The 15134-nt window shown below is 43.3% G+C and overlaps 1 protein-coding gene across 1 annotated transcript in view; it reads left to right on the top strand.

Annotated features, from left to right (window-relative positions):
* The window catches only part of CLASP1 (cytoplasmic linker associated protein 1), a 166726-nt gene extending 151816 nt beyond the window's left edge, over window positions 1-14910 (top strand). Inside the window, exons 35-38 of the mRNA XM_063400845.1 lie at window positions 28-156; window positions 10344-10550; window positions 12720-12836; window positions 14583-14910. Coding sequence (XP_063256915.1) covers window positions 28-156; window positions 10344-10550; window positions 12720-12836; window positions 14583-14669 — 540 coding nt within the window. The 3' untranslated portion in view covers window positions 14670-14910. The remainder of the gene's footprint in view (window positions 1-27; window positions 157-10343; window positions 10551-12719; window positions 12837-14582) is intronic.
* Window positions 14911-15134: the final 224 nt, after the last annotated feature.

The following is a 15134-nucleotide window of genomic DNA, read 5'->3' as shown; positions in this document are numbered from 1 at the left end:
TTCTAATGCCTGTTTTTCTCGACACAGCACTCGATAAGAGCCCTGGCGCTGCGGGTCCTGAGGGAGATCCTACGGAACCAGCCAGCCAGGTTTAAGAACTACGCAGAGCTGACGATCATGAAAACACTGGAAGCACATAAGGATTCCCACAAGGAGGTGAGTGAGCCTCTCAGCTACTGGGAAGGCAATATGGACCTGCTGGAGAAATGTAGAACCTGTGAGACTTAACAAGCAAAAATGTTGAGCCATCTTGACAGTGGAACAAATCAGTATTAAGTCTTCCAAGTATGGAGAGACAAGATTTTTACATGCTGAAACAGTGAGGGGAAAAGTGGAGACTGTCAGAGCTACTTATGTGCACTTGGAGCTGTGTGGAGTGGTATGCCACTGTTTGGTAATTTCCCTGCTCATTATGGGAGAGGTTGAGACACTGCAGGAAAAAAGTGCATGTTTAATTACTTTTTAGAGCATGCTGTGGGCACCGTGCTGCCACTGTGTGTACAGGTAAGAATACAAAATGTACTGGAGAACACAAAGACTGTGTTCAAGCAGAATTGTGTGTGAAAACTGAATGGTGAAACTGGGCCTTGCTGGAAAATTTGGAATTGGTGAGTAAGAGGATAAAATGGACAAAAGAGGCCATGCTGCAGTGGCAGGGGAAGAAGCAAAGGGATGGATGAATTGCATTTTCCTTTTTGGGAGAGAACTCTTATACAAAACTGAAAGTATTCTGAAGTAAAGCAAGAATAAAGGGACATGATAACATTTTAAGTAGATCAATTCAAATTACATTTAAAGTTAATCTTTGTAGATTGATTTCCAAGTTGGATCTTTTAATCTACCTTGTGCGTGTTGAAAGTTTGAACTGAACCTTCAGGAAAGTGCTACCACAATTTCCTTATTGATCTGTGATGGTTTTGTTACCAATGTCCTTGGTTTGAAATCTAAGGCATTTTTCTCAATAACAGGATTATTCTAAATTAGCAGTTTTAGGCATCTCTGGAGATATTTGGCCTTGAAAAGATTACTAAAATAGATCAGACTGCTCCAGAGCATTGGGTGTATGACACAAGGTTATTTTAACCATGGGTAGTAGAAACTGTACTGTTTGAATTCAAAACAGCAAAACAAAAAACACTGTAAGGGAAAGAAAATAACAGTCTGGATTCCCTAAAAATGCAAAAGTAGAGAATGTTTAATGTTTTAGTGGATGAGGGCTGCCCTACTCTGCCTACCTTCCTCTTCTTGATTTAGAGCCTTTGCACCCCTGTCATTTTCCATTCAGAGTAGTAAGAAGCAGTTGTAAATTGATTTTCTGATAAAGCAGTCAGACAAAACATTATGTTCTGAAGGAGTGCCTTTTATTGGCAAGTTTTCCTGCTTGCATGCTTCCCAGCTCACCTTGACTCAGTGCCCTTTGTATTTTTTGGCTGAGAATCCTCCAGAACTAAAGTTTCTAGCAGGACCTTTCCAGATTGTCCCTGGCATTGTTTTTAATGTCCCTCAGAATTCACTGCCCTTGTGGGACTGGTGAGTTTTACAGAACCCAAGACTGATATTGAAAACACCATGCTTTATGCCTCTGTATTCTTGTGGTGTGGTAAGGTTCAGGATTTGCATGAGGTGCCTCGCAGGGAAAAGCAGAGAAAGATAAGCTCAAACCAGGAATGAGAGGTGGGAGTTCTTTATAGATTAATTGAGCTGTACTGTGCTCAGCAAGTAGCTGCTGTGCTGCACACAGTGTGGCTTTGATTTGGCATGATTTTGCACAGCATCTTCATAATGAGACATCAGCTGCTGCAGTGGGACCTTTGGGTGACAGCTGTCACAGCAGGATGCTGCAGGTATATTCCTGTTTTGCAGTCTGTTGCATGTGCACAGCTGTATTAAATGCAGGCACTGGTTCTGGATTTTTCATTCTGTGTTTGTGATCTTTTCTGATCCCTGTGTAAATGAGGCTCTCAGAACCATGATGCAGCCCAGGAAAGGCATCATCTGTTTGTCAGCACTCCTGAAGTTAAGAAAGGTACCTGCACTTGAGTATCCACATGAGCTAGGCTAAATATATAACTGGGAATATGCTCAAAGTAGTTTTACCCGTAGTTGGGACTTGCTGATTCAGTTAAGTCTGTGAAAAATTAACTGAGAGATCATTTGGGCATGGCTCAGCTGGTCAAACTCATAGCCCAGAGCCAGAAGGTCACAAATTCCCTTCCCATGGTGGCCCTCCAGCCTGCTCCCACTGCTGACTTGGCAGCACTGCTCTGTCCAGGAGGGGAGGAGGAGCTGCCCTTTGACTGGATTGCAGCGAGCAGGAGATGAGCTGAGGATTCACCCGTTTGTGAGTGAAGGGTACTTTCAAAGGATAGCTGAAGAGGGAAAGGAAGTTCTGAGCAGTCTGTTCTACAGCTTTCTTTTTCACTGTATCAGAGCAGTATTAAAGGGAGTGGTGTGCTGTCCTTAAACTACATAAAATCAAACCTTCCTCTAGACTGTCAGAACTATTTCAAGAAAAACTGATACATAAGTTAGTTGGGAAAGGGTTAATCTTTGTGTCAGTGATGTCCTGACAGTGTCAATAAGATGTCACTCCAGTTTGTTTTATTTCTGGGCTGCTTCTGCCTTGTAGCAGAAGACAGAAGTGATCCTTGGTTATGATTTGATAATTTGGTGTCCAACAGGCTGTGTAAGTTAGGAGAAGATGTCTGTTTTGAGCAAGCTGTGTGTGTTTCAGTCTTTCTTACCTGAATTTCCCCTTCAGCACAGGGACTGCTAATTGCTCCCAGCTTCTCTCGCATTTTCAATTATATGTGACCCACAGAGACTCAATCTAAAGTGACCAAGCAAAGGGAATTTACAGAGGAGCCAAACTGTTAAGGTTGGGTACTGTCTCCAGGAAGTCATAGTAAGAGGAGTTCTTTGGAAATCAGGAAGGTTTGTCTACACAAATTCCAGTATTGCTGTTCAGCATGGCCAGGAGACATCAAATGACAAAACCAACATATTTATCAACCAGCAAATATCATCCCCTCCCTCAGTTGAGTGCTGATATCTAGTTAAAGTTTCTTTTTAAAAAAAAAAAAACAAAAAAAGGTCTATGATTTTATTCCAGATGACATTACTTCCAAATTTGAAAGTATCAAAGCAGTGGTAGCATAGTTAGATATTTTGGGATGCCTGGATAATTGGCTGTTTTTCCAAGTCCAAGCAGAAGTCTTTAGACAGTTGGGTCTTTGCCATGGCTAAAAGTCGTCTGCCTTCTGTTGCTGAAGGCAAGGTCGGGGCTCAGCAGAGCAGCACAGCTGAGAGCACCACATTTCCCCCAGGGATACGGGAGAGGAAAAGTTGGTACACGGAGCTGGAGCTGAGTCAGACCTTGTTGAGTGCAAATGCAGGAGATTGGCAAAGCACAGACCTCAATAGCAGGTCAAAATTATTGTAACCCTAGGCTACAGACTGGATGGCTCTGGGTTGGGATTCATGTTTAGTTTGCATTTTTTAACTTATTCCTGTTTTTATACTGTTTGTAGCACAACAGTCTGTTCGATGCTGGTGATTTAATGGGGATGTGAAGAGTCCAGCCTGCTTCAGTCATAACTGGAAACATTTAGGGGGGTTGACATGTAAATGCCTTTCACTTACTTTTGGAGCATTAGAACATAATTGCAGTTGTGGATGATATTAAATCTTGTTGATTTTTATCAGTCTTTGTTTGGAGTTATTTGGAAGAGAACCATCTTTCTGTTGCCAATTAGTTAATATTAACTCATTTGTTCCAATGTAGTTACTCACCCATAACTAAGGAGAGATGCTGATTGCTGACCCAGTACCACTGCTATGACATTGCTTCAGATTCATGCCAGCAAAATGAGGATAATTTCTTAATTTTGAGTATTTTAAAACAGAAATAGTTTAATATCTTGGAAATCAGCAGCAGAGTGAAAAAATCATGGGATAGCTAATTCCCTGCTTCTGTCTCTGGCACAAAGCCTATAGACTTAACTGATGTATGTTTTCTATGTGTAAGGAAAGGATCCTGTGCCATGTCTTAGAGATCTAATTTCTGTATGTTATCATATAGAAGGTCCATTATTATGGACCATAATTATAATTGGGATGCTTATTGTACATTATTGTACATTCTTTGTTGTAATGCTCTAAAAGAGGGAGAAGAAGAAGAAATCAGTTATCTGTTAGCTGTAGGTAATTTTCATTATCTTGCTGAGGTGCTTTTAGATTGGCCTCTGACATTTATATATGGTAACTGTCCTCTGATGATGGTATGATCTGTGTAGGTTTCTGCAAAAAGAAAAGCACTAATTGATCATAGTCTTGAAGATTAATTGTTACCTAGTCCATGCTGGAAGCTACCAAGTGCTGCAACTGGACAATCATTGATGTTTCATAATGTATGTTCATGTGCTTTTTCTGTTTCCCAACACATTTGAAATGTTTAGTGTCCAGGAGAAGCAGTCTAATCTACTTCATCTCTGAATCCTTATAAAAATCACACTGCTTTTTCATCTGCTTAGCACTCCCCATTGCTGAGTCCACTTCCTGCTTTGAAACAAAGTCCGTAATTGTTTGTTCCTGTCTGGATCAGACTGTAAAGCCTTCAGGGATGGGAGTTTGGTTGACTAGGTACTGGTAAACCTCCATCCCCTCCAGCTTAGATTATACAGACTTGAAGTAACCACCTCTAGATGGCAAAAATTGGCTCAAAAGCACAGCCACATGCCTGGTAAGCCTGAAAGCAAAACCTTGTTCTTCTGCTTAATGAACTTCTCTGGCGCTCTGCGTGTTTCCCAATGGGGTACAAAGCCTCTAAACTTTCAGTGGGGCTTTGCCTGCACTGCCTCATCCTCTAGAACCTTCTGCAGAGACACTAACTAGCAATCATGGCAAAGGACTCCAGCTTAAGCTCCTGTGGGAAGCTCTCATCCAGGTGCCGCAGGTGCTGCTTTGCTGAGATCCCTGCATGTTACATTGATGCCTAGTGTAGCCTATGAACCTGGCATATTCTGCCTAGGGGAGTCAGGACATTTTTCTTTCCTTATTTGCTAGTACTTTGTGTCACTTTAAAGCAGAAATGAAGCTATCAAAACTCACAAGCTGGTTGCTGCAGCCGTCAGGCAGCAAGCAACATGTTAATGCATGGAGTGTAATCACTGAGCAGAAGAAATTGGGTGGGAGAGATGGAGTCCGAGTTCTGGCTGTTTTAAGTGAACAGGATCCTGTGGCTGCAGTGAGCTGTGAACCAGGTAAACCAGTGGGAATTGTCATCCAAAGCTTGTCCAGAAAATTTTGTAGGACTTTGATGATTCCAATGTGCTTTTCTATTAGAAGGCAAAGATCTGTGACAGGTCGCTGTCTCTTGGTCACACTAATACTGCATGTCAGCATATCTGCTCACACTATAATCAGGAAGCAATTCCCATGCATGTTCCTGGGACTGCCTGACCTGTTACTTTGATGTTTACTCCTTTGGTAGCATTAAGCCATTGCTAGAGGTGAACAGCTTTCTGTGTGCTACACCTCCCTGGCTTTGTGCATGTGAATATGGCTCCTTCCCTAAAGCAAAGTGTGGAAGTATAAAAACTTCTCATTTTGTGAGGCTCACTAGAAAGGCCTTAATGCATCACAGATGTCTTTCAAGGAACCCACCAGCACACAGAGCTTATGTTACGCCAGCAAAAGTCAGGCTGAATCTAGTCTCCAGCGTGTAGAGCATAAGGTAAGCCTTTAGAAAGGAGAAAAACCTGCTGCTTTAAGGCCAAGAGCTATCTCTTAGATCTGCATTCCAGGGCCACCTGCCCTGTGATGAATGATGTCAAACTATCCAGTTCAAGCCATGGTTTGCTCTAAGCTTTTACTGGGAGGTAAAATCATGTTTGTGATATACCCTACACACAACTTAATGTCTGTGCTTTTAAAGAACTGCAGGCTCTCTGTAGTCTTGCACATCTTGCTTCATGGCCACCCTTTTGATCCTGCTACTTCCAGATGTGATCATCATTTGGTGGCTTTCCTACTTTCCTTTTGTATCTCTGAGATTCCTAAGAATAGTTACATTAGGTGAGACAAAAATCTTGCTTCACTTGATACCCTACCTGACTGACTAGCAAGAAGCACCCATACAATGATGCTTTCCTGTGGATATTCTTCCGCTTTCCAGCTGTCTTAAAGCCTTTCCATGTGAATAGTTCTACCTTCCTCCCTGTGTATTGGCTTTTTTTTTCCCCTTCAGTTAACTTGTCTAATTTCTAATCCTCTTGTGACAGCAAGTCCCAGTCTGAACACATAGCAAACAGCACCCTTTCATTTTCTTGGGCTTAAAGGATAGATTACACAGACACTTCTTATTGTGGTGTCACTGCTAGTACGAGCCTTTCCTGTCACTTCCAGATGTGTATCTGTTGATCTTGCCTTCAAAGCTGGGAGGGAGAGCTGTTCCTTGATCCTGTTTATTCATTTCTCCCACTCCTTTTAAGGCTGGTTCACTCTGCTGGTCAGGTTAAAGCCCTGATTAAAAGATACTTGATTTTTTGATATTGTAAGCTATGTACAATTTACAAGGCACAAGTGTTGTGCCTCCTGGCAAAATGTCTTTGCTAAACTCTTATTACAGTTGCATGTTCTTGTTGCCAAATGACCTGGCAGGTTGTATCTTCTGATAATGCACTTCCCTCTCTTTGGAAATGCTGCTGGTTTCTTTGGCAGGGCCAGGTGAGCGGGACTCTGAGCCAGTTGGGTAAATACTGAGAGCCCCTTGTGGGATGCAGAGTCTGTCTGGGGGGCTGAATGTTTTGTTTTGTCAAAGCCAGGAGGAAGGACAGGGCCGGTTCTTGCATTGCAAAATGGTGGCATTTGGCTTCCTGTGCCAGCAGGGATGAATTTTTCTCTTTGGCTCACTGTCAGCTGGTATTGCCCTACCCCTTCCTACGCCCTGTCACCTGCCAGTGCTTCCCCAGGGAGGCAGGAGCTGGTTACCTGCAGAGGCTCTCATCCAGACAAGCATGTAAGCACATGCCGCAATCCTGTTGATGTCAGTGAGACTTGAGCATGTTATTGAAGTTAATCACACACTCAGGGTTTGCTGAAGTGTGGCTGAGATGCAGGTGTTGTCCGCCAGATGTGCTCGTGGGAGGCCTGGAAGTGTCCCTGGAGTTGTCACATTTACAAGCTCCTGTCGTGCTGGACGTGTGTCATGCATCCTCCTGTGTTCAGGGGGAAGGCATTGCAGGGAGAAGGGATTTGAAACAGCCAGGCACTGCCTAAATGTAGCCACATTTTGCAGGAACTGGGCAGCAGTGCTGAAAGCAGGACTGTCAGGAGCATAAATAATTCTGTATTTTCACAACTTTCCTTGATCACTTTTTGATGGGCAAAAATATATGTGACCCTTGTTGCTGTTAAAACCTTTGCTTATTTTGTGAAAAATTATCACTGTATTTTAATGCTCCTTGTGTATGGAATTGGTTAATATGCTTTTTGTCTCATGCACTTGTTTCATACCTTCAGCTTAATAGGCATAGTAAACTGTGTGCAAACAGGATATGGACCTGAAACCCAGAAAGAATATTCATTAAATTTTTTGCCTACTGCTTTTTCTTTTTTTTTTGTTATGGTAGTATGTTTGAGTTTAGAGTCTAACCATAGGTTTATACTAAAATATTGTTGCTTTTTAATCAAGTAGGATACCAGGAGGATATAAGGTTTAACTTTTTTTACAATTCTCTTTTAGTGTGTTGTGATATATGTGCGAGCTTTTCTTTCTGAGAGTGTCTGAAAACACTTCCCAACAGTGTTTGGCGTTGCTGCAGAACAAAATCCCAAGTGGCCTGTGTTCAAATAGTAATATCTGGGGTTTTTAGCTAGTGGTTTGCTAGTGAATAGTGAAATTGATGGTAAAATATCAGGGCCCTTTGTAAGTTCATGCTTTCCATCATTTGTGGTAAGCAGACATCAGAAGCTGCAGTACCAGGAGGTGGAGTCCTTTAGAGACCTTCTGGGAGCTCCTGACTTAATCCACTCCAGCAATTCCACTCTGTGCTATCAAAGCCTGGCATTAGGTTTCCCTTAAGTTTTGGGTGTTTCTTTCCCAGCGAAATCACTCAGTGCTGGCTCCTAAGTTAGTACTAACTTATGTGGAAAAATACTAACTCTCGTGCTTCTCATGTGTGAAATTGAAGAGAAATTAGCAAAGAAATACCTGGAAGATGGAAAACTTGCTGTAAGTGGGAAAGCAAGCATTCTGTTCCGGGTGACTACTCATTCACAGATCCTTCAGGAAGATTTTTTTTTTTAATATTGACCACATTGTGGATTTCCATTCATTTTGGAATATGTTTTAATGTTATCATTAAATGCTGAGAAAGACCTGAAGTAAATTTAGTACTTGGGCAGCTTTACTTCTGTAAATAGGGCACCAGTACAGAAGCAGTCCAAAATCTGAGGTTGCTTCACTGTCCTGCCCATATCTTGCCTGCATGCAATATTTGTGCTGTGTGAAGTGTCTGAGATCACATTCACTGTTGGATCTGCCTTAGAGAATACCAAAAGCCAAGTGGATGAGTTCTGCTGTCTCCTGGGAATACAAGTGTCTTGTGCCATTCCTGTTTCAGGGAGGTAGCTGTCAGCATGAGTGGAAGGTAAATGTTAGCAGCATGGCAATGATGCTATGACTGTGGGTGAAGCTTTGTAGGTGGAGATGATCTCTTCTGGTCACTTGCTGTTATCTTAAAAGTCAATTAAACCTTGTGCTTTGTAGTCCATGGACTAAGATAAGCTTCCAGCTATTCCTTGTTTCATGCATTATCCACAGTAGTTGCTCAAAATAACGGAAGCTCACTTTCTTTCGAGGCTTTGATAGAGCTGCATCTGTCCATAGGTTGCCTTACTCAAATAGAAATCCCTGTGTTTGATGCCATCACACTGTGTGGGAGAGGAGAACAAGGTGAATGCAGCAGCCATGGCTTCAGTCTAAGTGACAGGAGACCTGTGGATTGATTTATTTGCTGTTTTGCAGGTTCCTGGGACAGATTTCCTAGTGCTGGTTTCAAAGTATTGACTTCAGACAACCCCAGGCATTTCAGTTTAGGAGGAGGTAGAGAACTGGTGCTGGGCACCTGAGCCTCCCACACAACCAGGAAACAGAGGAGCTTTTATGTTCCTGGGCTCAGTTAGGGAACTGCCTGGGACTAGCTGGAAGATCCCAAACATGAGGATTTGTAAATGCTTCTTTCTTCTTAAAGTTGAGGTGTTGGATTTAAGTCTGTGTGGGCATCTCTGTCCACTCAGGACTTACCTGCCCTGAGAAGAGGGAAGTGAGAGAAGATGGGGAAAAAAAATCCTCCATCTTTTGTGTAGTAACAAGAACATGAGGAGCAAAGAGTGTGTTATTTGTGGCCAGGAAGAGTGCAGCCAAGAGGAAGCTTCATTTTGTTGCCTGGCAATTAGCACAGACACTTGAAAAAGAAAACCTGCCTTCCCATCCTGTTCACTTTTATCCAATTACTGCAGAATGTAAAATTAATAAATTCTCTTGGGAGGAGAGACCAGATTTGGGTCTTCCTTCTTTGAACTAGCTGTCCTATCTGCTGGGCAAGACTGAAAGTTGTGAATCTGCTTTCTCTCAGGGCAGAGTTGAATTTAGCATCATCCTTGCTTTGTGTGACTGCTTTACAGTGTGGGCTTGTTGCAAAGGGTTGGTGCTGCTGCTATTTCCACTTGTTCTTCCTCCCATTTTTTATGGTGATCCCAGTGCTGCCTTGATGGGTTAGATGTGCTGAGAGCAGAGCTGCGTGGTCAGGGACTCCCTGAAGCCTGTTTGTGTCTGTGACCTGGATTTGACTGCAGCATGGCTCAGCTGGGAAGGGGCAGGACACAGCTGCCAAGGTTATCTCAGTGTGGGCATGGGACACTCGGCACTGAAAGCTGCAACAGGGCCATTCATGGAAATGCCTAAGGAGATACATTTTGTGTGAGCCAGAGCTGGTGGGTTTGGGTTCTTTGACAGTGGCTGCAGAGATGTCGTCCTCTCGCTTCTCCTGGGATGGGAGTGCCTGTCTGTCGTGGGTGACAGATCATTTTTTAAAACTAGCCACAACTCTGACACAGTTACAGTAGGCAGGAAGGACTTCTTGCCACTGGCTGGAACAAAGATGTCCCTGGAGACAGAGGATATGAATTCTCAGAGTCATTGCCCCTTGACAGAGCCTCCTGCAGATCTGTTAATGAACATCCCCAAGCATTTCCTGACAGTGATTCCTAGCACACACCGGCTGTGTTGGCTGTCAAGTGTGACCTCATTAACATAAGGGTTTGCTCTACTTTCATTTCAGGTCGTCAGAGCTGCTGAAGAAGCTGCTTCCACCCTGGCGAGTTCCATCCACCCTGAGCAGTGCATCAAGGTGCTTTGCCCCATCATTCAGACTGCAGATTATCCAATTAACTTAGCTGCCATCAAAATGCAAACGAAAGTCATCGAGAGGATTTCCAAGGAATCGTTGCATCAGCTCCTACCCGATATCATTCCTGGGTTGTTACAGGTACAGAATGCCATGTCACTGCTTCTGAGAACAAGCCACCATTAATTTGTGAGATCTGTGCCCTAAGGGAGTATGATGGATCCTCTGGGGCCAGATTTTGGTAAATTAAACCATATAATTTTTGGTGAAATAGTTATTTTATATATGAGGTTTGATCCTTTTAGTGTTAAGAAAAGGAAAACTCAGTTTCTTATGTGTATGTTCCACAGTTGGATGCCTTTTTTGACTCCTAAATAAATCAGTACCAGCCATGTAATAAATTTGAGGGTAGAAGTTAGCCACATTTTACACTGTCTCTTTACATCTAGTAGTCTCCTTTAATTTCCCTTTAATTCTGAGGTGAGCTGGCTGAGCTGTTCTGTGCTTTGGTGGTACTTTGCACTTGAATTTGAGTCCCAGCAGGCAAGTTGCTCCTTTCCTCTTTTCTCTCTGAATTAGGACCAAACTACTTGCTGACTTCATTCAGCCTCTCTCATATCTCTCTCTGGCTGTGTGGGGAGCTGTGTTTTTGCCAGTGCTAGGGCTTGGTTGTACACTGTGGATTTAGCTTTGAGCACTGGCTGTAGTAGTGTTGTCTTTTGGTCCCCTGCACAAGCAGCTGGCAGTGCTGGGATGGGGCTGCAAACAAGAAGGAAATAAGTGAAGTAGCAGTGGAATAGGAGAGAAGATGTGTGTGTTTACTGGGGAGAGACTGTGACAGAGTCAGAGTGAAAGGGGGAGATGTGTTTGGATGGGTAAGGCTTCCATGGAGAACTGGGATAAAGAGGCCTCATTGTGAGCATAAAATGTTGGAAGGACAAGAGCAAAGTCAGAAATTCCCCTTACGCATCCTAGCATTCAGCCCAACTTTGTAGTGTCAACTCTTGCAATTCTTTAATTTCAACTTCTGGGAATTGGACAATTCTGTATTGATCTAAACTTCTCTTGTAAAATGGTTTTAGCCATCATTGTTGGAGACAACAATCTGAACAGCAAAGCTTTGATGCACTGGAAGTCTGAGAGCAGCTGCCTTCAAAAAGGCAGTTTTATTTGTCTTCTTTAATTACTTCCATGTCTTTAAATGATTCTTATTTCAGAGCCTGGTTTGCCTGAGATATTTCCTTACCTTAGAAACTCAGTGATTGAAGGAATTTAGTCCTTTCATTTGGGAAGTATTTTGGGATCCTGGCTGAAGGACTGTGTGTGGAAAGAATCACCTTTGTGCTTGGTTACCACACTGAGGGTCCTGGCAGTGTGGTGATTCTGTGAGGAGTGTCAGCAGCAGTGTGAGCACAAGTGTGCAGCTCAACAGCCTGGAGCAGGCTCTCCATGAACAGATGGGGCATGGAAGAGCAGGGCTTGGCAGGGGAGGGTTGTGTGGCTTGCCCTGGTCCTGATGAGGAGCCTCAGCCTTTTCTCCACCTTGATGCTCAGTGTGTTTGTGTTTGGTGTTTCTCTCAGTTCACTGAGGTCTCCTGCTTTCCTAGCTCAGTGCTTTGTGGGATTGCACTGTCATTTTGGGCTGTACTTTGGCCCTGCAGCTGGAACAGCCCCAGCTGTGCTGCATCCCTCCTCTGGCTCTCCTGGCAGAGGTCATCCTGCACCCGGAGGAGCCAGCATCCCTCAGGCTGAAGTGATGCCTGCCTTTCCCATGGGATGGGATGGCTGCTGAGTGATGCATCTCTGCCTCCCTTTGGGACTGGTGTCTATAGCTGCTGAGTGACCTGGTGGCTTGGTTGAGCTCTGCCCAAGCTGCCAGAGATCAGCACCTGTACAGGGGTCTTTCATCATGATCTTTCCTGTGGTATTTCCCACTTGATAGGCAAGCTGCCCTCCCAGGAGTCCTGACTGTTCAGGATAGTTGATGATCATCTGAACTGGACACAGAAGTGTATCTGATAGAGTTCTGAGCTCGTGTTAGGAAACTGTGTGTTGTTATCTGATGCTATAAATATCTAGATATTAATAGCTTAAAACATGACAGTAATAAGTAAAAACAGAAGGAACAGATAGGATGATTGCATTCTCTTGCTCTTTGAGTATTCAGGTTGCAAACTGTTATGTTAAGCAAAGGCTTTTTTATTGATTCTTAGGTCAGCCATATTTGCAAAATGTACATCAGCTCTGTAGTTTATTGCTCTGAAAGGGTGTTGGGGATGTTGTCTTCTGACCTTTTCCTCTCATTTTCAGGGTTATGATAACACGGAGAGCAGTGTCCGAAAAGCCAGTGTATTTTGCCTAGTGGCTATTTATTCAGTAATTGGAGAAGAACTGAAACCTCATCTCGCACAACTCACAGGAAGCAAGGTACAAGAGTAATGTGTCTCTGGTGTTTTGGTAGTGCAGGCTATTCTGCTGGCTATTACTGGCAGCAAGACCAAGGGCTTCACTGTAGCTCTGGGTCAGGTTCCTTGTTAAATCCTGTCTCACCCTGACAAATGCCACTGGAGCAGCACTGCACTTGCTCAGCAGTGTGAACATTTGAAATCCCACTTAGAAAATTTTAAAGGTGTTTGGAGATTGGTTTTGTGATACATAGGATCTTGTGTAACTGCAGGCTGCCTCTGAGCAGGTCCTTCTCCAGCTTCGTTTGCCTTGCTCCTTTGGCATTAGACCCAGAGGTGATTGTGCAGTGGGCTGGATCAGCTGGCTGCTCTGGCTGAAAACCAGATCTGCAGTACAAATTAAATAGCTTTCAGTCTGGTCTGTGGCCACACAGGCATCCTGGTGCAGAGAGTGATGGAATGCATGGGGATGGTGGGAGAGCAGGTCCTCTCAGCAGCAAGTTGTGCTTAGTGCTGGTAGAAACACAGGTAAAGCTTCACTCTTAATAGCAGGGCACATGTCCCTTTCCTTCTGGCACAACAGCAAGCTCAAGTGACCCTCAAAGGACTTGGTACCCTGAAGTCAGACTAGCTGCAAAACTCAAATTCTGACCTGATGCTGCAACTGAAATGAAGCCCTTAATTCAACTCCATCCTTCAGACAATTTTATGTTGGTGTTTGGTTGCTTTTCAGAGATGCTCAACAAGCCACCATAAATTTTTTTTCTGCTGTTTCAAGTCTTCATACCCAAGATTTCTGTGATTTCATGATGAATTCTGCAGTTTTTGTTTCTGAAACAAAAGATCTGTGCATGTGAATAGCTATTTAGTTCAGAGGGTTTCATTCTGTTATTTTGAAGCCATAATTTCTTTCATGAGTAAGGAAGTGTTGTATAGACCAAAACAATCTGAGACTAAAGACACTTGGATTTTATTTCTGTCTTGTCATGTCACTAAACAAATTACAATTTTCCTTCCAAATTGCTCTGTAAAGAGACAGCTACGTGTGCTGAGGTTTACCTCTTTATATTTGGCATGTTAGGAATCCCCCTATAAAATGTTGTAGAGGCTTTGTTATCCTAGTATACTCAGTGCCACAAACATACTCCAACACATCACTGACTAGAAACATGTAAGTAATTCTTCTGGGTTTATGCAGACTGCCTGCCTGTTTAAAGTTAGATGTAAACATGGGTCATTACAAGATCTGAAGTTATGGTGGCAAGGAGGAAAAAGAAAACAAATCCATGCAAGGGAAGTGTATAGTCATAACAACTGCAGTTGCATTAGCTGTACCATGTTAGTGAAGATACAATGTCATTGAAAAAGAACATTGTATAAAACAAGGAAAGTTCAGGGTGTTTCCTAGAGGGGACCCATGGCTCTTGGATCACCAGTGTGCCTGCAGCCCTACTGACCTCTGTGGGAATCCTGCTTGGCCTGACCTGGCTGCAGGATTGAGGTCTGTGAACTGATGGCTGATGAAGTGAAATGCAAAAGGCTTTTCTAAATCTCATTAAGTCTGTCTATAACTTCACTGGGACTGAGCATAGCCTCTTGTCAATGTTCTGAAATATGGTCAGTTTTCTTGCGTTTCCTCCAGAGTGCCCAGTGTTGGCTCACCCCAAAATGAGCTCACCACAGAATGTGAGTTTTTACATTGGCAGTCAGCTTCTCCCCACCTGTTTTTTTCTGGCATCTTCTCCTGATGTTTCTTTCTTTCTTTCAGATGAAGCTACTAAACTTGTATATAAAGAGGGCACAGACCACCAACAGCAACAGCAGCTCCTCTTCAGATGTTTCAACGCACAGTTAATGGAGATCTGTGGACATATGTGTAGACTTAGAAGCAATCAACGGTGCCTCTCAGAGACCTTTCTGCTACTCTTCACTGGCACGCTCCATCAGCTTCAGGAGGCCATGCAGATATTTATTGCAATCAGTATTTTAGTCCCTTAAAAGCTTTTATGTAGAATCTTACTGGTATTGAATGTAAAGGAAGCAAGGTCTGTGTTGCAGTCTTGATTAAAAGTGAACATCAGAAAGCCATACTTAAACATATTTGTATAGCCTGCTGAAATCTCAGAAATATGTTTAGGTTAGCATTCTAACACTGAGTCCAAGAACCTGGACACATATGAAAGTCAAACAAATCTTGTTTAGTTCATACCCAGTTTTGGTTTCTGTGTGCTAGTTACCTGCTCTCTCCCCCCACCCATTCTGGCTGGGTCCTTCTCTTCTTTCAAGTCTTGTGTTCCTGTTTTGTACTCCCTGTTGCAGC

This window comes from Prinia subflava, chromosome 6, assembly GCF_021018805.1.
Source record: "Prinia subflava isolate CZ2003 ecotype Zambia chromosome 6, Cam_Psub_1.2, whole genome shotgun sequence".
NCBI classification, from domain to species: Eukaryota; Metazoa; Chordata; class Aves; order Passeriformes; family Cisticolidae; genus Prinia; species Prinia subflava.
The sequence above is the reverse complement of the archived record's forward strand: the minus strand, read 5'-3'. Positions and strand labels throughout refer to the sequence as shown.